Source organism: Ostrinia nubilalis, chromosome 26, assembly GCF_963855985.1.
Source record: "Ostrinia nubilalis chromosome 26, ilOstNubi1.1, whole genome shotgun sequence".
NCBI lineage: Eukaryota > Metazoa > Arthropoda > Insecta > Lepidoptera > Crambidae > Ostrinia > Ostrinia nubilalis.
Window position 1 is genome coordinate 2,942,095 of NC_087113.1, and position 23,185 is coordinate 2,965,279.

General features: G+C 38.3%; 1 protein-coding gene across 1 annotated transcript in view; it reads right to left on the bottom strand.

The window, feature by feature from the left end:
• The window catches only part of LOC135084519 (ribosomal protein S6 kinase alpha-5-like), a 111,123-nt gene that overhangs the window by 58,894 nt on the left and 29,044 nt on the right, over positions 1-23,185 (bottom strand). The window contains exons 3-6 of the mRNA XM_063979291.1: positions 22,775-22,908; positions 22,330-22,414; positions 3,024-3,139; positions 363-551 (exon numbers count right to left, since the gene is read on the bottom strand). Of these exons, the coding sequence (XP_063835361.1) occupies positions 363-551; positions 3,024-3,139; positions 22,330-22,414; positions 22,775-22,908 (524 nt within the window). The remainder of the gene's footprint in view (positions 1-362; positions 552-3,023; positions 3,140-22,329; positions 22,415-22,774; positions 22,909-23,185) is intronic.

Genomic DNA, 23,185 nt, shown 5'->3' on the forward strand with positions numbered 1-23,185 from the left:
AAATGCCATGTATGTTGATCACTGGCTAACAACTCCGTATATCCTAAAGTCTGCCCTAAAAAGTCCTTACATTGATGCTGTTACTCAGCATTATTGTGTTCCGGCAGTTAAGAGGTAAGATAGCCAGTTCCTTTGTGGTTGAGGATTCCGGGTGAAGCTCGCTTCTACCTTCGGCCTGATCCTCACTTACCATCAGGTGAGATACAAGCCAAGAGCTTCCTCGTTGTGGTTAATCGAACACACAGTTTTGAATAGAGCTCTGTGATTGGTTCGTGTGTCACCCTGTGCGTCCACGCGCACTGTGAGTCCTCATAGTAATGTTTGTGAATACGGTGCGTAGGTTTAAAATAAACTGTACTCACGATATCATGGCCTTGACTGCCGCTCCTGACGACCTCTGGTGCCATATACTCGATGGTCCCGCAGAAGCTGTATGCCCGGCTCTCGCCGCCGCAGAACTCCTTGGAGAGACCGAAGTCGGTCAACACGATGTGACCTTCCGCATCCAGGAGGATGTTCTCCAGTTTGATGTCTCGGTAGATGATGCCCAGCTGTGGGGAGAAAGGTAACTTGCTGTAATATGGTTTGGGTATAAGAATTATAAAAACGTATTTTTTTTTTAAAACACTTAAGGCCTATTCAAACCTGAGCGATATTCGCTGCCGCTGTGGGTAGAGGTACATACCACGCGGGTTTCGCTGAGGTATTTAGTATCAAGTACCGCGGCTAGAGCGTTTTCTCTGCCGCAGACGGTAGCGAATACCGCTTAGGTCTGAACAGTATTATTACCGCATACCCACTGGGTTTTCTCTGCCGCAGACGGTAGCGAATACCGCTTAGGTCTGAACAGTATTATTACCGCATACCCACTGGGTTTTCTCTGCCGCAGACGGTAGCGAATACCGCTTAGGTCTGAATAGGCCTTTAGGCCTTGTCCAGGATGGCGAATTCGTCGCGCGTAGAATCATACGCGCGTTGGCGAGATACTAGCAGCCAATACATTGCGTCCACCCCACAAGACACGCGCAAGTCGAAAATTCGCCCTCCTGGACAAGGCCTAAGTCTGCGGGCACAAAACTGGCAACGGCCGAGCGATGGCGGGGCGATGCGACGGGAATTAGTATTGCACAAATTACTAATATTCTTCTTAAAAAAAACATAAATTATGCTAAAGTGCAAAGGCACTATGAGTGTAACAGTTGCTCTGCGAAATTAGCTCTTCGTCGCAATCGCAGCGTTTCGTCTGATTCGTACTCTTACCTATTTTAAGGTAATATTACGATGATAAACTTACTGAAACATTATTATCAAGCTACTATCACTTCTGAATAAACTGAAAAACTAATATCAACTGAAAAGATTCCTTTTTTCAGGCTGTAAACATAACTGTATCCTATTACCCCACCAGTTTATAAGGCCATTTCTAAGCATAAGCTGAGGAGAAAACAATGTAACATTCCTCAGTCCCTTGTTTAACAAAGTAAGTAGATAATCAAAATGTATATACTCCAGACACACCCATTATCTTACTTTCAAACTGGGTAGGGAATATTACCAAAGTCTGGAGGGGCGTGACCCAGACTAGCGGCTACTCTGAAAATGTTTACGTAGTTTCGAGTCTGTCTGTCACCGTCGCTCATGCTGTCATCTCGCTTTGCGTGAGAGGGATGGCAACATTCGAAACTTCGGAACGTTTTTCGGAATAATCCCGCAGACCCGAATCAATTTAGCGTACGTCTGAATTTTGTGAAAGTCAAGGAGATAGTAAGTCTTTTATTTATCCGACTACGGCGAAGTCAAATGAACGATTATGATTTAAGCAGTCAACGTATGAAGTTACGTCCATAGCGCCTAAACTATTCATCCGATTTTGATGAATAAGATATCAATCGATTCGTTATTATGACCCGGGTAACATAGGCTCCAATTTATTAGGGTAAACGCACGCTTATCCGAGCCAAACGCGTTACAGTTTTATAAACTTTTTCATTGAGTCTATAGATCTCTACAAAGCATAGTAAGAGATAATATGTATTATACATGGACTATTGTGTATAACCAACAGTATGTTGATGACCTTACAGCTGATTGTCACCGGTCGTAAGACGATAAGAGATTTTTATCACTTTCTGAAACACCTTCACGATGTTTGTTTTTGAAATAAGATGTCTCGCCCGTATTCACAAACGATGCTTGCTTAAATGAAGCAGCAAATCGAACGCACAGCGTTGATTAGAGCTCTGTGATTGGTTCGTGTCACCCTGTGCGTCCACGCGCACTGTGAGACATCATAGTAATGTTTGTGAATACGGCCGTCTTGAGTATTAACTGTAAGGTCTGACAGTGTGTAATAATTTTAATAGCTCGTTCTAGTTGCTAGTTTAATCTAACTTCAAAGGGTCAGGACGACCTTCGGACCTGGCACAATAAATAAGATTCTGGAGGGATCTAGACACGTGTAAGGGTAGATTTATCATGCGTCGGATAACTTTTAACTGAATCAACTGAACTGAAAATGATAAATAAGAGTGATCTGTAGGCCGCTATAATCGGTTATCACGCCATTTTATCGATTTTTCACATACATTTAATTATATTCGTCGATAAAATTATATCACGGCGCGCATCTTAGCCCGGCTGGCGATTAAAAACAGCCCTAAGTAGGTAAAAGGGTTTGGAATTTTTGATCCACTTGACAATTTGTATCGTGTTGTAGTTGCCTGAGGTATGGGATAATGGGAGCGGCGCGGGAGTCGGGAGGGTGTTTAAGTGATGTCAAACAGTCAAACGTTTGCGAGACTTAAGATTTGTATGGTCTGTCACTTCATATTATGTCAATGTCACCCACCTGTGCCGCTCCTAATCAGTTATGCGCTAGACTTACAAAATAATGTCATTATTTTGTATTTTTTCGAAGCAATTTAAAAGTTTACGCGAACTTTAGTCCTCATGGAGTAAAAATGGCGACCCCAATCAATTCAGTTTTTCCCAGTATTTGACAAGTATAAATAAAATTTTGTTACCTTATGCAGCTGTTCCAAAGCTAGTATGATCTCGGCTATGTATATCCGTACTTCGTTCTCGTTGAAGTGTTCCCTCTGGTAAAGGTGCGTGAACAATTCGCCGCCGGCTACGTAATCTGGAACAAAGAAAAAGGTTTCGTTAGTTCTAAGATTATTTGCCGGGGACAAGTTAATACAGTCATCGTTCATCATCATTTTTAGCCAGAGGACGTTCACTGCTGAATATAAGCCTCCCCCAATGATTTCAATATTAACCGGTTGGTAGCGAGTAGCGACTTGCATCCAGTACCATCCTGCTATCTTTATGAGGTGGTAGGTCAACCTTGGGATGTTACAATTTTCAAACTGTTGATCAAACTACAAATGGCGAGCTTAGAATCATAATGATAAAACTGTCACTTTTAATAAGTCCAGCAGCAGTTAACATGCGTTTATTTTGAAGTAGGTAATATTATAGCTCTATATTCGTCAAATACCATATTTTCGAACACAGAAAGTTTGCAGAACAGAATGCAATTCTAGATCAATGCAATCGCTACTAGTCGTCAATGATATAACTACTTAGTCTGCTACATACGGCTATGGAGATGTTTTGATGATATAGCTTGAAAAACAAATCTAGCCCTATATGAAGTACTAGCGGCCGCCCGCGACTTCGTACGCGTGGATCCCGTTTTACCCCCTTAGGGGCCCGTTCCCGTGGGAATTTCGGAAATTCCTTTCTTAGTGCACCTCTACGATACCTAAGCTACGTCCCTTTCAAATTTCAAGTGCCTACGATTAGCCGTTTAGGCTGTGCGTCGATCTGTCAGTCAGTCAGTCAGTCAGTTTCTCCTTTTATATATATAGATTCCTTTGCTTATCCCCCAGGTCCCTGCTCAAGTAATAAAAAATAACAGCACGTCCAAGGATCGTTAACTTCTCTGATTGGTTGAACACGAGGCTTGAACCATTCGCTATCATAAAAGATGACACAAGGACGTCAGCACATCAAGCTTGACGCTGTGGATTCTTATGTAGTAGAATTAGGAGCCATTTTGCAACTGAAATTGCCAGTCAGGGTCAGTCAGATTATGATCTACTGTGATAAATACAGTCTATAAAATATTTATAATTGTATTTTATTAATCAATAGAATAGCTTCCTCTAATCCTAAGTTGCATGCCCGAGTGTTCATCATCGTAAAACATAATTATACTAATTGTGTATTTAAATAACATGAAGGTTTACATAGTGACTATTGAGACAGTCAGACACCAGTAGAGGCCTAGGATGCATACCAAGATAAACTTTTCATCGTCACCATCATCATTTCAGCCATAGGACGTACGTACACTGCTGAACATGGCCTCCCCCAATAATTTCTACTATAATGACCGGTTGGTAACGGCCTGCATCCAGATCCAGCGCCATCCTAATACCTAAACTTACGAAAAATTTTTATCGAGATATTTTATCGACTAAGCACGATAAACTCATACTTAAGTCGTCTAAAATCATCGATAACATTATATCACGGCGCGCATCCTAGCCCGGCTGTTAACTAGGCTTGTGACAATAGAAGAAACGATTAGTTATCTAAATTAACTTCATAATATTATGTTATTTTAGTTGGTTAACTAACACTGACCTTATTTGTTTAAAACGTGACATTGTACCAGAAAATTTTATAAATCACGTCATATTATTTAAAAATGTAACTAAAAATACTTAACATTTTTTGAAGAAATAAATGTGTATGTTGTAGGTATAACAAAATACCTTGAAGAATAACAAGTGAAGCCTACGATAAAAAATTACAATGTGAACAAATACATTTACTCCAAGGCTCAACGGTTTCAGGTCAAGTTTGCAAAGTTTGTTTCAAGTTTTTTATTAACTGTAGATTTCTTCACTTGTGAAGAACTTGTTTTTGAGAAAGTTTCAAACTAAACAGAACTTCTCTATTAAAGTAATTTAGGCTTTTTATAGCTTCCTTCATGAAATAATGTAAAAAACTCAAAAGAATCTGAAACTTCATTTGTATTTTGCTCTTTTATGGAAAAAAGACATGTATAACATAGGCTATATTAGTTTTATTGTCTTCTGTGTTATTGTCATTGATTTTTACATAGGGTTAACTTCCAGTCATTGACAAAATACACCTTGAACGTCCTTAAAATGAACATTACTCCAAATGCAAATTGCAACTTACGCCCGTTTATCTCCAACAGTCGGAGTCTCTTAGTTTTTTAAATAGAAATGCAATTTTTAATTAAAAAAATAACGGTCCAAAGACTGGTAGTTTTACCCTATGATGTTTTACTTAAGCTAAACTCCCTAAAATGTTTAATGGTTCGAAGGCAATAAACACATGTTTTAATTATTTAAAATACAAAATTACAGCTCCAACTAGATATCTATCTCGGTAGATGACATATTTGAACGTTCAGACGGTTCTGAAGCAGTATTACGTAGGTATGGCTCGCAGAACACATCTAGGCCAGAGCGATACGCGGCCTACATAGAGCACGAGCGAATTAATTTCAAGTTCAAACTAGATGAGGGTTTTCTGAAATTCAATTAATTAATCTAGATACGTTTTTCTGTTGTTAAAGAAGATCGTTTCAAGTCAGTTACTAAAAGAACTAATCATTTTATTATATTTCACCATTACGGCTTCACCCGCGAGGATTTTATAAATAAGTAGCCTCTATCTTACTCAATGGAGTAACGTTGCTTACTGCTGGTGAAAGAATTTTTAAAACCTTTTCAGTAGTTTCAGAGATTTTACTTCCTACAATCTTAAAAACTTTATAAGTAAAAGTATGATTAATCTCTTCAACAGATGGTTGTCAAATAACACTTACTATCAAACTGTCTTCTGGATTAATCCAGGAGTTTTAAGAGTGTATTATGACGTCTTTGGGACACTTACATACTTTTAGTTGTTGACAGTAACAACTAACAACATAATATTTATCATACCTTTATTTTTGAAATGTTATTCGCTTATGTTTATTCAGGCAGACTGCATACGTATCCTGGTAACCTCAATACTGAAGCAATAACGATCGTCTGCCCCAACTGGATCGACAAACACGCTGCGAGTGTTTGTAATCATCGTTTTTAATAAAGATTTATTGTTGATTTTACTTTTATTTTAATTAAGGATTACATTTTGCGTTTAATTAAGGATTACATAGGCTGAATTGGCAATGGACAGAACTGACGGCCGATGGGGCAGCAAGGTTCTGGAGTGGAGGCCGCGTACCGGAAAACGCAGCGTGGGACGTCCACCCACAAGGTGGACCGACGACATCATAAAGGTAGCAGGAAGGCGCTGGACACAGGCCGCTCGCTACCAACCGGGCAACATGGAAAGCATTGGGGGAGGCCTATGTTCAGCAGTGGACGTCCTATGGCTGAGATGATGATGATGATGACGAAGGATTACATTTATGTAATCATGATATAAACAGTCAGGAGTTCTAAAAACCAATAGGCCTAGTATGCGCGCCGCGATAAGCGTTTATCACGCCATTTTATCGATTCTACGCGATAAGCCCATACATTTGTCGTCTAAAATCATCTTTAAGATTTTATCACGGCGCATCCTAGCCCGGCAAGTGTTGAAAAAAGAAAGATATAGAAATGTAAGTGGCAAAATTTCACAATGCTGAAATTTTGACTTTTCACCTGAATTCTGAATCAATCAATCCTGTGGTTAACATTTATTTGTCCCACAGATCACAGAAACTAAAGGGAGATGTGACAAGGGGGAGACACATACATATTTTGATTACTTTGTGTGCGTGAATTCTTGTGCGACACTGAGTTTCAAACTCAACGCATTGGTTGGCTTGGCATCTCTCTATAATTTGTTCATTTTGCCCGGTCGATAACTTACACAAAGAAACCAATCTCCTATAAACTGCGTTAAAACAGTTAAAGTACAAACCAAACACGTGCAACCGTTAGAACAATAGGCGCGATTGGGTGCGCGCGCGCAAGTCGGGTCAAGGCGGGGGAAGCGTTATGAAATGCTGTGTTTCGATAGAGAAATGCACTGTGTTGATTTGCACTTCCTGCTTGTTGGTTTCATTGATTGATTTAGAATTACGTTGTAATTAATGAAATTGTTTTACTGGAATTGACGCTTGGGATGATATAAATATAATTCATCTTGGGATACTCATGATCGTGTCCTTATACAGTGTGCTTACCATAACTTTACGTTAGGTGTCCTCGCTAGCAGATACGTAAAAAAATGACATTAAATATATGACAGATTGTACAGCGCCCCTAGCGGCTACTTTCAAGAACTAAAATCTACATAGATTTTTTTACGTACTCGCTAGCGAGCACACCTAATATAAACTCATCGTAAGCACACAGATCCCTGTATCATATTTACAACAGATTTAATTAACTGTAAAAATACGGCTAAATTAAAGAAATACCAATGACCTACTTAGTAACAAATTAATTTTAAGATTATACTAAAGCAAATTGTCTTTCGCAGTCATGTTAGAAGAGAAATTGATACAATCTCATTACTTGTTATACAATTTATGTAAACAACTAATTAATTTTACTTTCAAGCCTACTTGACTGTTAATTTCTAGTTTCTAGATCTCCACTGTAGAAGCGAATAAAGCAGGCTCATTTTAAAGTATAGTTTCATAACATGCAATAGTAGAATCGTACAAATTGATTGAAATGCTTTTTAAAATACTAACTGCACAGAGAATAAGAATAAAAAGCTCACGCGTTGATTTCGCTCCTTGTGACATGCGCGTGGGCATAATGGATAAATATAAAACCTATCACATTCCATTTTGCACTTTATCTCCAACTTAAAGAGTAGATATTTCTTTGAACTTTACTGAACCAATCATGATATTGATTGTTTACCTAACCTGCTTCGCAAGGCGCAAGCCCACTGTAACAACTTGTAAGAACGACAGCACATCAAGCTTACACTGTGGCATCTTATGACGTTGAAATAAGTGCTATTTTTCAGCAAAAATGTTATTGTGTTGTTCACTTCACTATACAGTCAGCGGCAAATGGTTTGTGACACCCAAAGTAGCCAAAAAATCGCAACACGCTTTATCACAATAGGAATAAGGTTGTGTTGTCAATTTTTTGGCCACTTTGTGTTGATTTGACGCCAACTGTACGCTAAGACTTAAAAAGGTAATTAATCCTTAATTTGGAGGTTACAGAACAATCACAAACGGTGTGTAACGAACAAAAAATGAGATATCCATCTCACGAAAGTCAAAATCTCTAATTAGCGAGCATAAAAGCTGCCAAATGCCAATTAAGATGAAACGCGAATGTTACTCGAGTTGTTTCCTCGAATATTCGCAAAGTTGAAACAAAGGATTTATCAGAAACGTACCACTCCTTAATTACCTTTTAGAATCGAAACGAAAGTTTGCAAAGGTCAAAAACTTTAAACGCGTAAGAACTGATAGAAAGCTTTAGCATTTCCTAAAGATGTGTCACTTTAGCCCCACCCAACACAGCGTAACAATTTATTGAGGGGTTTTGCCATAAGAAAGAATTGAAAATAGCACGATTGGCTCATGGAATACAAAAGTTCCTAATGAAACACATAACATCCCAGTTTTTATTGGCGGTCAAGCTGTAGATCCTGGCTACACAGAAGTTGCAGCAGCAGTGGGAACGAGAGGTGGGAATAGTCCGGATCTCAGATTTTTCGCTATCCAATAAAGTTATTAATTACGCAGAGTTAGAACTTTAGACCATAGACCTTTATCTAAACCACAGTCCCAAATACGTGATAATGTGCACACAAAAATGACAATAACATCAATAAAGCAATTCAAGTTCCAACATGTCTGTGGTTACAGTCAGGAACTTACTGATAAGAACAAACGATAACATAAGGAAATTATTCGATGGTATGCAAACCTTTCACAATAGGAATTACCCAAACTAAACCAAAGAATAATAGTGCTGACTCACACTTTCCAAAAGCCAGCTGTTAACTGGAGGCAATTATTCATAGTCATATTCATCATCATCATTTCAGCCAAAGGACGTCCACTGCTGAACAAAGGCCTCCCCTAATGATTTCCATGTTACATGCTGACATAGCCCGACGGATTAGCAAGCTGAAGTGGCAATGGGCAGGGCACATAGTACGCAGAACTGACGGCCGATGGGGCAGCATGGTTCTGGAGTGGAGGCCGCGTACCGGAAAACGTAGCGTGTGACGTCCAACCAAAAGTTGGACCGAAGACATCATAAAGGTAGCAGGAAGGTGCTGGACGCAGGCCGCTACCAACCGGGCAACATGGAAAGTCATATCAAATCTCATTCATTTTCTGCAAATAGGCTTTTAAAAAGCGCTTTATCACGTCACAGTATTACTATAACCCTACCACTGCTTCGGGACAACAAAGACCAGTACTGAGAAGAAGCAGCGCCAGCGCAAGATACCTGGTCACCTTATGGAAAATTTCCATTAACATTTTCGACCACAGATAAGAGAAACGATTATCATCGTGGGAATCCCCGGGAGTAAAGAGACGAAATAAAATGTTTTTTTCCAGAACATACTGTTGCGGTGAAAACGTTGTGCAATCAGTTTGACTAAGGCCCAGAACAGACGGTGAAACGCAACTGCAACGAAACTGCAACTTTGTGATTATTCTGATGAATGAAACTGAAAGTTTCAAACTGGTCGCGTCATGAAATGTGTTGTCTCTCAACGGACGCTATGGCTGAAACTTAGATGCAACTCAAAAGTAACTAGAAGTTGCAGTTTCGTTGTGATTGCGTTTCACCGTGTGTTCTGGGCCTTACACAACAAGTATCACAATAAATGTGTCAAACGTGTGTGCGTTATCAGTGTGTACTAATGAAGGTACAGTAGCTATGAGCGCTCCGGTTTCTTGGTCATGATGATAATAAATAACAATAGTAGCAAATTAGATAACAATAGTACTGATTTAGCGTGTACATAAACAAACATCACTAGTAAAATGCGATCAGAAGGAATGACAGAGGATATTTGTTGTTAAATCGCACCTTAATCGCAATAGGTAGGACTAAGTATTCAGGCCCTTGCTAGGCCATAGACGGTTAGATTTTTAACTTCATTCAGTTAGTCAAATAACATTAAAAAAATTGGGTTTTGAATGATTAGTGGGTTGATGTCGTACGTTCACAATTTTTTACTGAAAACACCGAAATGATATGCTATAGATTTAAAGATGATAATGTAATTAATTTAGTTTATTAAAGTCACAATTTTTACAAACACCACAGAGCAAATACTGCGAAACGGATATTATTTTAACAAACTACCTAAATAAATGGTTATTAGTTAACGACGTTACTGACCTTCGTCAAATCGAGTAATTAAAGTCGTTTGACAATTTCATAATAGTTGTGCGAGCATTGGTATTACTTTCACAATGAATAATTCAATCTATAGGTTTTTTTATGGAACGGGACTATTCCCACCTCTCGTTCCCGCCGCTACAACTCCTGTGTAGCCAGGATCTACAGCTTGACCACCAATAAAGGGGATATCTCCCCGGGAGAGGACATTTGCCGTCACTATGTCAAAAATATTGAAGTAGATAGTAGATACTTTATTGTAAAGTAAGAGAAGAAAAGAAAGAAATACATAATTAAGTACTTAGAAACAAAAATATAAGTAATCTGTGATAATTGACCAACCTTTTGGCATGTGTCTGCCAAAAGGTTGATTGTAATTAGAGCTTAACAAGGGTAGAGCAAGTAAATCTGTCGTATTACATAGAACTAGTCAAATTACTGAACAATCTTCTAAATGTGTGGGATGTAATGACTCTTGTATTAGACTTTATGGCGTCTGACATGTCACATGGATCATATAACGCCTCTTGGTATAGCGAAACTCAGTCAGTCAGTGTTGACTGTTGACCCGGTGAACTTTGTACCGTCTATGTTCATCAGAAATAATGTAGAATTCTAATGATGAAATTTTTCAAATCAGTCGAGTAGTTTAAGATCCTATTCGATACAAAAACAATCAAATCTTTCCTCTTTATAATATTAATGTAGATAGTGTAGGATCAATGAATATCCATAAAATATGTAAACGGAACCAATTGACAAAACATTATCACTAATGATAAGCCAAACAAAATTAACAAATTAATTAATTAACCATTTTGTAAACAGACAAGATAAACTGCTTACCTACTAATAGAACAAACAATTAGTGTTATGAAATAGGAATAGTTTCTTTCAAGTTGGCAAAATTAGTCTCATGTTAAAATACAGAACCTGAAAAATAATTATAATGGTCTCTGAAACATTGTTGTTTTTTTGATTAATTTCGTTGCAGTTTAACTTTTCCCCGAGTGAAACTTGGCCTTCACTGGTTGGGTTTTATTGGCGGTCAAGCTGTAGATCCTGGCTACACAGGAGTTGCAGCGGTGGGAACGAGAGGTAGGGATTGTCTCCTTAGTGAAATATAGGTATTGCGCTCTTGATTGTATCTGTTCAGCTGGAGATTCTTGGATGGCTCAAACTTGGAGTGCAAGTGTGGTTTTGTTCCCCAGTCGACGAAGCACATGATGTCGTGTCCTGCGTGCCCAAATAACTGCACGCACGAAGATTTAATGAAGGCTACAGACAACGCCACTCTTGTGGCGGAGTTTTGGGCTGACGCTGTGTAGGTTTGTTGTCGACGCGACAAGAAGAATCAAAGCTAAAATAAAGAGGTAATTTATTACCGCCTCTATGCCTTAGATAAATAAGACTAAGTACAGTCAGCGCCGACGCAATCTCCTTACGGCACTAGAGATGCGTGCGCTATTAGGATCCGAACAGTAGGAGTGTGTCAAGGTGAGTTAAGTGTGCCACAACAGTTGGCCAATCTTGGTCAAAATGGATCTTTTTGTGGAACGGTTCTTCGGGTAACGTGGTAAGAAACATATTGCAGTGAAGGTTATGGACTTGCATTGGCCAAATTATCTTGAAGCACTTCTATTTAGCCTTTTGTTTCTAACAGGAAATATAATTTACAAGCTATTATTAGTAGCGAGTTAGACAGACTAACAGCCTGGATGCGGGCAGCGCAGGACCGTTCATTGTGGAAAACCTTAGGGGAGGCCTTTGTCCAGCAATGGACGTCATTTGGCTGAAACGAAAGAAACGAGACAGATTAAAAAGTCCAGCTGTTCCTTATTAATTTTTTTTTCATAAGCTCATGACAGTTGGAACTAGAAGAATTTTATTTTTAGTTTATACATCCTAAATTACCCATTTAGAGGAGATTAGCTAGGGTAGGCACCCAATACAGGTCGCATCCTACTAATATTATAAATGCGGAAGTTTGGAATAGGATGTCTGGATGGATGTTTGTTACTCTTTCACGAAAAAACTACTGAACGGATTTTGATGAAACTTTACAGTATTATTGTTTACAACCCAGAATAACATATAGGCTATAATTTATGACGATCTGTGACAAACTAAATGTCTCGCGGGTGAAGCCGCGGGCAAAAGCTAGTTTTATATGTATAAAAAACGTACCGGATATTTGTCGTCAAATTATCGTCACTGGAAAGGCTCTTTCTGTACACTGCAAGTCAAGAGTATGTCAAGGTGACCAAAACGGTGTCGCGGTACCGTTGGCCAATATTAGACAGATGTCTTTTTGCTTGGTACTTCATTGTTCGCGATTTGTGCTTGTGTAGTTATTTTTTGTGTGGAAACTACATGTTTTAGTAATGCAATTTGGGTAGACCTTGAAATAACACCTTTGCCAACATAAAAAAATACTCTAAAAAACGTATTTGCATGTCTACGCAAAGACGTTTTTTTGAGTATTTTTTTATAGTTTGGCAGTTTAATTGATCAATTTTAAAGCAATCATTAATATCAATTTAGGTTGGATTTGTTTAAATATTGAACAAAAGCGAAAAGTTCACGATGATCTCACAGCGATAATTATTTGGTTTACTTACAACTTCCCTGTATTGAGAATACATGTAAATTAACCATTAATTACATAAGTAAATGTAATTCCGAAGAGTGCTGTAGTTCACAGAAAAAGCTTATCACCATGTGTAACGTTCATTCCCGGGATAAGGTAACACGGGAATAGACTAACTTTCTGACTGCGTGGAAATTTTAATATCGAATCAGAAGTTCCAGGAAGGACTGAACAAAGGTTTTTCACGAAACTGTAAAGAGTCCTCCGGGAACAGATCCGGGATTATACACGTGACGAGATAAAAAGTGTTTCGTATTTGATCATGTATCTTTTGGTCAGTAATTACGAAGAAATGTCTCTAATCAGAGGAGTAAGAGGCGACTTAGGGACTACACATTCAACAGAGAACGAGCCAACCAACCCGCCTGCCAAGCGTGGAGATTATGGCAAAACCCTCCACTTTAGTGGAGGAGGCTCATAGTCCAGCAGTGGACTGTAAAGGGCTGTTGATACGATATACGATACCTACAATCAGCCAGGGTCAGAAGACGTAGTGTGGGTACGCCTTCCCACTGTCACTGTGCGTAAGATTTGGTGAAAACCGCAGGAAGCACCTGGATGCGGACAGCACAGGACCGGTCACTGTGGAAATCCTTAGAGGAGGCCTTTGTCCAGCAGTGGACATCATTTGGCTGAAACGAAACTATCTAACAAATAACGACCATCTTTTACCTCTTTACTACAATACAAGTGATCCTTTATATTGTGTAGAAGCCAAATCAATTGTGAATGACAAATAACCCAAAGAATAAGGTAAGATGGAGTACTTTCAACGTCAGATAATCCACAATAACGATTTATTTGTGGAGTAACTGGCTCACATAATAAGCTCTCCGACCTTCGTTTACTTCCTTTGTCGGTACAATGCTGGAGAGATGTAACAACTCCTAACGTTCTTGGGTTGTGATCCCGAGGATAGCGGAAGACGAATTTAATTTTCTTTCGAACTAGAAGAACGCGCCTTTCAAGTCACCAGACTGTAAAAAAATCTCATGGAAAATCATACTAGCCACAACATCTTGTCTTGTACGAGTACAGTGAAAGATTTTCTAACTATGACGAAAACTGAAAGTAAGAGGCAGTAAGCCTGTTATGTTGAGATGAAAGTGACACGTTTAAGCGGCCATTTTGATCGTCGTTCTTTTGTTTTAACTACATATTGTACATGCAACAGTAAATGTTACAAAATCGGACATAACAACCTATTAAAGGTTCTAATGCCCGTTTTCACCACCAATCCCTAATTTTTAAATGACCTCTATGGTAAAAAATAACAGGAATTTAGTTTTCATAGGGGTCACTTAAAAATTAGGGATTGATGGTGAAAACGGGCATAAGACAGCTTGAATACCGTCGTCTGTACTATCAGAGATGAAAATATTTTGGACGCGACGACAGATAATCAGATTCACTGTTGAACTCTTTTTGTCGCAAATTGCGGAAAGTGAGGACACGCCTTTATCTATGAAGGCCGAGGATTAAAAGGTCAAGAGCGGGATCTGTAGCATACGTTTTTATGTCTCATTGTTTTTGCCTCAGTTCAGATCTGTGGCAATGAATATTCTTTGTCTATGGAAGTTAATCGGATCACTTAGTTCCCGTTTTTATTGATGCACTTACTGTTATGTTTGCTTTGATTCGATTCAGTTTTCCCTATAGCTGAGTTTTTGTGATGTATCATGTAGGTTATATTAAACATTGGGGTAATGTGTCCGAATACTGACGATGGTACATCAAGGTAAACACTAGACTTTATGCAGTTGAAATAACTGCGATTTTCCAACACTAACAATTCTTGAATTAAAGTCTATGAAAACGTCTCATTTTTTTGACCAACCGACAGCAAACCCTCTGTCAATGTTCTAACAAATTATGGAAAGTTATTTATATTATAATAACGCCAAACCAAAGGTCGAGTTTAATTGGCATCCCAACTTGATAGTTGAGCAATATTTCGGTAGTTTCACAACATTAATTTGTGCGTAAACCATACAAACTAATTGTATGAGATTCTCAACTCAAGCAACGCCAACTTAAACGCTCAACCTTGACCGCAAATGGTTTTTATGTATTTCGCACGAAATCGACGAATTTGCGGTTAGTTACAACTGTGTTTTTGGTAACTGTTTGACGTCATAGGGCTGTCAAAAACGTTAAATTCTATCGATTGAATGTCACATTAATACTAGTATTGAAATAGAAGCAACGAATGATGAACAGCTGAGTTTACATTATGAGGATAGCTTATATTGTATTATAGAGACAAGATTCATTGGTTGGTCGTTAACAATTAAATAAATCAAGGGTTTAATTTAAAGTCTGGCTAGCTAGCTGATAAAGACAGCGTTTAAGATAAGATCTGCGTTAACGAATAAAATATAATTTGTAAAGTTTTTGTCTGCATATTAACAAACCAAAAACCAACCAAATAAAAAGTCTAGCACAAAAGTACCACAATGAACAGTTACATAACTTCATACTACAAACTAAATAATTACTACCACCATCCGTCTAATGTAGACTTTGACTCGTGACGATTAACGTAACCAAAGGTTGGTTTATTAAAGTACTTCTTAAATTGCTTAGTCACGTTACAAACTTCCCGTCCGTTGGTAGATCGCGTTAAAACTGTTAGTTTATCGTATGCTGTATGAAACACAAAACTAAGTTACTAAAATAATGCTAATCAATCGTGTTTCAAGGCAAGACTAGTATGAGTCTTCCAGTGATTTGGCCCACTCTTAGCTTGGTCCAACGGCCAAGTCGCTGGAATGAATTCTTTAATATTTTTTCTTCCAGTAAATGGGCCTACCACAACAATCTACTCTAGAATATTAGAGTAGGAATCAATCCAGCAACTTGGCCTGTGGACCAAGCTAAAAGTGGACTAAGTCACTATTATTACATTACGTGACAACCCTAACGTATAACAGTATTTTATTTCGACCACAAAATGTAGATGTATATTAGACAAATTAGTGTTAAATTGCCGAATAATGTGTACCAGTTCTGTCACATTTAGGCTAAACAGGTTGGAAACCAGGCAGAACGACAGGTCATTAATAAATACTAATGGGTGACAATGCGACAATCATCATCATCATCAACAGCCCTTTACAGTCCACTGCTGGACTATGAGCCTCCTCCACTATAGTAGAGGGTTTTGCCATAATCCCCACGCTTGGCAGGCGGGTTGGATGCGACAATCGTTCAATAGTAAATTGTTTTAGAACGTTACAGTAAATGGAACTTCATTATGTTCAAGACAAAAAAGAATACTAGAATTACATAGTTCAGGCCAGATCATAGGCTCTTTTAATGAGGAGACCCAGTCTGACTGAATATTCAGACTTTCAATTTTTAACCTTATTCCATTTCTAATAGATATCAATTCAATATTCAAACTGCCATACATCAAACTACAACTCTCCCATTTTCTCAGCTTCACTCTTTCTGATAGATTTAGAATAATCGATTTAAATAAAAACTATGCAGCAAGCAAGGTTTTACATGATGTACGTTGTTAATTTTTCAGATTTTTTGTTAATAGTAAAGAGTTTCCTTGACTTTAAGACATTCATTTTACATAAGGTCACATAGGATCACGGAGTTTCAGGGGACCATGAAGAAACTAATGAGCTATGAAAACTGTTATATGTTATTAACTATGTTAAAAGTTAACTTTATAAAATTCTACACGTATTAGATTATGACCGTATGACTCATTTACATAAAAACCAAAATTTACACGATAAAATACAAGAAACAATTAATATTAAACGACGATTTATCAACAAACATATTAACAAACCAAAATGGCCGATGCATTGCGTCAAACTAACGCCCCATTGAAATTGTAATGCCCACAGACATCTGCGGCTAACGGGCCCAATCGTTGCACTCGATCGCGTAATCGATATACAATCGATACAGCGGTTACTCCGATAAACGTTATCCGAAATTTCGAACGATGCCATCTCTCTCGCGCAAAGCGAGATGCCAGCATGAGCGAAGGTGACAGATAGAGCCGAAACTACGTAAACGCGTTTCGGAGTAGCCCAGCAGATTTGACTAATTCATTACGAACGCATCTGAGTAATCGATTTGTCTCGACCTGAAATCGCTTATTCAAATCGAATGAAACTTTTAATAGTGCGTTTACGAAAACGTGATGTTGTATCTCGATCCAATTTCATACTCGTATTTGTCAAACTATACATTTCCGTAACATTTATGTTAATTTATATTCTTTAGGGCTGATTTTTCAATCGTCAGATTACTTTTATCTGAAGAATAAACTTGTCATTTTGACATGTTTCCCATACTGAAACTGTCAATGTGCCAAACTTGTTCTTCAGTAAAAAAATTTTATCCGACGATTGAAAAATCTGCCCTTATTATTATAACAATAAAAGCCCTTTTCAGGGCACTAGTAGATAAATCAAATGTAGCTTACCCTAACACAAAAAAGTAAAGAAAGAATGTCAGTCACTTTTTTCACCTTGACAATTTCATTTAAATCGAAGAAAAATATTTCTATTAGAAGCAATGAAAGGTATAATAATGTTTGAAAAGATTCCACGAGACGCACGAATTATTTGAATCGTACTTTATACTTGAGACAACCAGAATAATTGAAGATTTTTGTTTATTGTTGATTTCAGAGGTCAGTAAGTTCAGACGTCGATATAACGTATGACATTCTCACTTTGACACCGATTCTTTCGAGAAATATACAGTGGATGCGTAAAAGTAAATTAAATATGCGCAACGGGACTATTCCCACCTCTCGTTCCCACCGCTGCAACTCCTGTGTAGCCAGGATCTACAGCTTGACCGCCAATAAAAACCCAACCAGTGAAGGTTAAAAGGGTAAAATTGATCAGAAGAACAAGGGAGGAATTCGAAGTTAAGGTTCGACTTTCTTCCAGTGCAAAGCGGATGACAGGTGACAAAATGCGTAAGATAATACATCTAATGTTTGGGCTTGAAGCAGCAAGGAAATACATGTCTTACATTTATTCCAAGGTATTTTGGTGTCTCCCGACGGAGAATACACATTAAACATAAAAATCTCGGACTGACAGTGACCAAAAAGCAAACAATACAAAAAATAAGATTGTCGTGTTGTTCACACGTTATTTTCGTATAGTAATACAACCGAAATCATCTTCCTTTGATGTACTCGCCAAGACAATTTACACCGTTTTAGGTAATTTCGAGTGATTGATGCATGTTTGTGATACGTCCGTGATGATGGGCCTCTTTCATTTGCACTAAACGAATAATTACATTACATGCATTAAGTATTACATTACATGCATTAAGTGGCATTTCAATTTAACGTATTAAATGCGGCGATGGAGCGGGCTCCAAGTTTCCCTGCGTGATCGAATCAGAAATAAGGAGATTCGCGGGAGAACCAAAGTCACTAACATAGCTCACAAAATTGCTAAAATCAAGTGGCTGTGGGCGGGGCACATAGCTCGCAGAGACGATGGCCGTTGGGGCAGAAAAGTTCTCGAGTGGCGACCACGGGCTGGAAGACGTAGCGTGGGCAGGCCTTCTACTAGGTGGACCGTCGATCTGGTAAAGGTTGCGGGAAGAACCTGGATGCGGGCAGCGCAGGACCGTTCATTATGGAAAACCTTGGGGGAGGCCTTTGTCCAGCAGTGGACGTCATTTGGCTGAAACGACGACGGTTTCGTTGCTACTCGTGATTTAAAGCAACGAGTAACACTCAGAGATGGTGAACGAGGACTTTTAAAATCAAACGTTTTCACATCATCAAATGTCTCACTCAGTTGGTTAACTCTGAAAACGCGATTATCAGATATCAGTACTAATATAAAGCCTTTGCACGGGCGTGTAGCTGAGTATAATAACTCATGCAGTGTCCTGGCGTACCTATACCTAGTTATTGATTGTCAGAAGTGCAGTTCAAGGTAACCGCTCGCACGTGGAGTCACCCCCGCCCCGCACGCGTATCTGTATCGACTTACTACCTGCAGTTTATTATGAATATTACCTGCAGAAATTGAATTGATGAGACTAAAGATCCGTAATTTCATGTTTAATCATTATCTGTCATGCTAGCATCTGACTATAAGTGAAGAGGATGGATATATCGCAAATTGCCTGCGACAGACAGAAATGACGGAAACCGTAATAAGTAGGGCGTCGATAAATTGTATTGCCGTTTTTTTATTCAATTGTCTTGTATTTCTAAACGTGCTCAAAGTGGAATACGTTAATTTTACAATCAAACTTCTCACATCTTCCTAAAAACATTGATTAACCCCGGAAATTAAAAAACCCACCTTCTGGCGCAGTCGGGTAAAAACAATACTGAACCAAAGCGACAGTCCAAATGTATCGGTGTCGGGTTCAAAACACAATTAAATTTAGCTTATACCACAAAGGACTAAGGGATTTTTATACAAATTACTAATATTCCTTAAAAAAACAGGTTCCCAACCGATCCACATGACGCACTATGTGACGAGTGACGAAAGGCCGATCTAGATGGACAAAAAGGGTTAATTCAAATCTCCAATAATACTAGCAAAATCGATAGCCGACAATCTGGAGGTCACGATTATGGTGATAATTTTGTGCAAGTACCCTCCAATAAATTAATAAATATTTTTGAAGTGTCATTACGGGTGGAATTCATGAAGAAATCATTCACTTTTCTGCATTTGGTCTGTCGCTATTTCAAAGTGTTTATAAAATTAATAGTGCTAAAGTTAATGATGGATCGTGAAGTTGATGGTAAGAACTACCATTTTTATTCATTCACATTGCAAATAACTTTACAGTTGCCGAAAACATAGCTGTCGAATGTGATGGATATTACATTTTTAATGCGAACTTTGTGTTTGTTGGACCAGAAACTACATGTACTTTGTTGTACCATGGCTGCAACTTATATATGTTGTAGTCTCATTCATATTGTATTGCTCAAAGTAAATTAGAAAGTGCGGACTGGTGCGGAACCTTGTAAATTTTTTTAGTAAAGCTGATGCCAAAATTTTTTTTTCGTTCTTTTTTATTTCAGAATACGTAATATTTATATCCCGAAGGGAGTTTTACGAACAATGGATAAAATATCCCAAAAATGAAAAAAATAAGCGGAATGAATATTTCGATAAAATACGAAACTTACGAGGTAACGGAGGAGTTATGAAATATTGAAATGAACATTTCCCGAATTTGTTGTAACAATTGGCTGGAAAGTGGCTGGCATGGCATTCTATACTTTTATTCACTCATCCTTTTTATTTATTTTCAATTGCCATAAAGAATTCAGCTTTGTTTTTCTTCTTAGAAACATGTCCATTTTAAGCTGACCTCCTATCAGGTAGTAATTCTTTATAACCGTGTATCAACGTATACTGGTTTATGTATTATAGCGTTAAATATACCAAAACTAAATGCAATTATGACTGTTTTTGCTATATATAGTCAAATCATCAATAGATACCGCCTTTTAAAGCTAATTAATATTGTCAAATAATATTGTCCATCTAGATCGGCCTTTCGTCACATAGTGTGACGTCTCCATTCATATCGTGCAATACAACATGTTAAATACAAAATGCAGTTCCCTCAAGCCTCCCAGATGAACTCCGCTAATAAGGTCAAATCCCCACCTGCGCGACCTTGGGCCAAAGCAGGCTACGCGTCGTCGACCTGTTACGTCACAGTGTAAGGACCCGCGGGGCTTTGACTCGAGTCTCGAGCCCTCCGCCAGACGCGTGGGGTCACATTGGCCCTATCGATTTTGGGCTCTGTCGCTAGGAGGCTGAGGGCCAATTTGTGTCCCTTTATTAGACCCATCTACTAATATTATAAATGCAAAAGTAACTCTGTCTGTCTTGCTTACACGCCTTAAACACTGAACCGATTTTGATGAAATTTTGCATAGATATTGAGTCCCGGTAAAGGACATAGGATAGTTTTATCCCAGTTATTGAAACAGGGACGCGCGCGATAAAGTTTTTCTATGACAGACAAAATTCCACGCGGGCGGAAAGCTAGTGCTTGTATATCGCTATCAAGTAACACCTAACTTGTACTAAAATTGGTAGTTTTGATCTCTACAATTTGGCTTTTATGCAGCTAAAGAGTGTATGGGGGTCACATTGGACCTATCGATTTTGGGCTTTGTCGCTATGAGGCAGAGGGCCCATTTTTTGGGACCCTTTACTAGACCCGAGCTTGTTTTGATCTCTACAATTTTACTTTAAACACAATTTTCATGTGAAAAAGCAAATAAATATTTCTGATTCTGATTCTTTTATACAACTAGAGTTCGGAGTGCGAGGAGTCTGCTGAGGTCTCAATGGTCCTATCGATTTTGGGCTGGTCGCTAGGAGGCAGAGGGCCATTTTTTTTTTGTGACAAGACCCTTTAGTAGCTAGAGTCAAACTTTAATACCGTACACGATCAAAATATATCATCTATTTTAGACCAAGCTAACGGCTAACGATATGTATAACCTATAACCAAGTAACAACTAACTTGTACTAAACTTGGTGGTATTGACGTCATGAACCAGGCTTTTATACGACTAAAGTTCCGATTGAATTTATTTATAGCCATTTAACAACTATACTTGTATTAAACCATACTTTTCAACTATTGCCCAGTTTATGACCCTTATTTTCAAAGAAATATTATTACCCTATATTCGTGCAATAATTACCTAAATACCAGCCAATAATCCCAATAACTTCTGAAATTACCGTCTAACTGCCAATTAGTTAAGTTCGTTATTTGGGACGCCGAACAAGGTCAGTAGTTCAGCATGGAACCTGATTATAATGCAAATAACGGAACCAGATCGCGAATACCATGGTAATCGCGGTAATTGTTCCGTTTCGGGGTAATTTGGGAACCTGTTTGTGTATTAACGATGAAGAAATTAAGAGCGATGTCAGTTGAGCGATCCCGAAGGATATATGAATTATATTAAGGGATGCCTTAACGAAAATTTCCATCATCAGATTAATAAGACTGTATTTACGACTGTAATAAGTGTTTTATTATTTACTCCTTTATTAATTCTTCTTTCCATGTGATCTGTGGGTCTGATGTCAGAGTTCATGATCATACCACAAGAGTCATATGCCTTCATTTATCTATGGCTAGTAAACGTGCCTTCTAGAGCACTGAACTATTACTTTTCGAAAAATCAGGAGGTTTCCTTCAAACATAACTGGAATTTTCCATAAAATCCCTTCCTAAAAATGAGTTTTGCGTTGGATATTTTATGTTAAAAACACTTACCTAATATGAGGTGAAGCTTAGCGTCAGTCTGGAAGGCATAGTGTAGTGTAACCAGGAATGGGCACGCTCGTACTGCTTCCAGGACCTGAGAAAGAAAAGATTGTTGACTTACTTCTGTAAATTAATAATTATGGGCTTAAAACACCTCCTTGATTGTCGACTCATTTGTGAAGATTAATAGTTATGGACTTAAAATACCTCCTTGAGGAACACCGTAAGTCTCTACTGTATGCATTATCGACAGTACCTTTCATAGATGATAGTGCGATGCTAGCTTTCTAACAGTTTTGGAGACCCCGCAGACTTACAGACTCGGCCGATAGTTTGATCGTATTCTAATTTGTATGACAAATCGGGATTAACAGCCCGATCAAACTATCAGCCCACAAAAACTCTGTAGTCTGAGGGGAGTTTTTAATAATTATGAGTATATTCTGGTGCTTACCTGTCTTTCTGTCCTAGTGTGTTCCGCTGTCTTTAACTTCTGTACTATTGATGCCTTTTTGAGAACTTTCATTGCGTATAGTTTACCCTCGTCAACACCACATCTTTTTCTTACTAGGAACACTTTGCCGTAAGCTGAAACAAAGAAAAAAGCACTTTAATAATATGATTCACGTGAATTCAAATCCGATGGAACATTGCGGTGCAATGCACGAAGAGTCCAGTTTAAATTCCATCTCGTTCGTACATAAAATGAGTGAGTAAGATAGCAGTCTAGTAGACTTTATCCTTATGTAAGATTGAATGTCCCATAAATTAATATCGTCGCCTTCGTCTACGCGGATGTGATTAACAGTGTTATGTTCACACATAAGCCTGGAGGTTAATTAAATACATAGGCTAATACAATGTT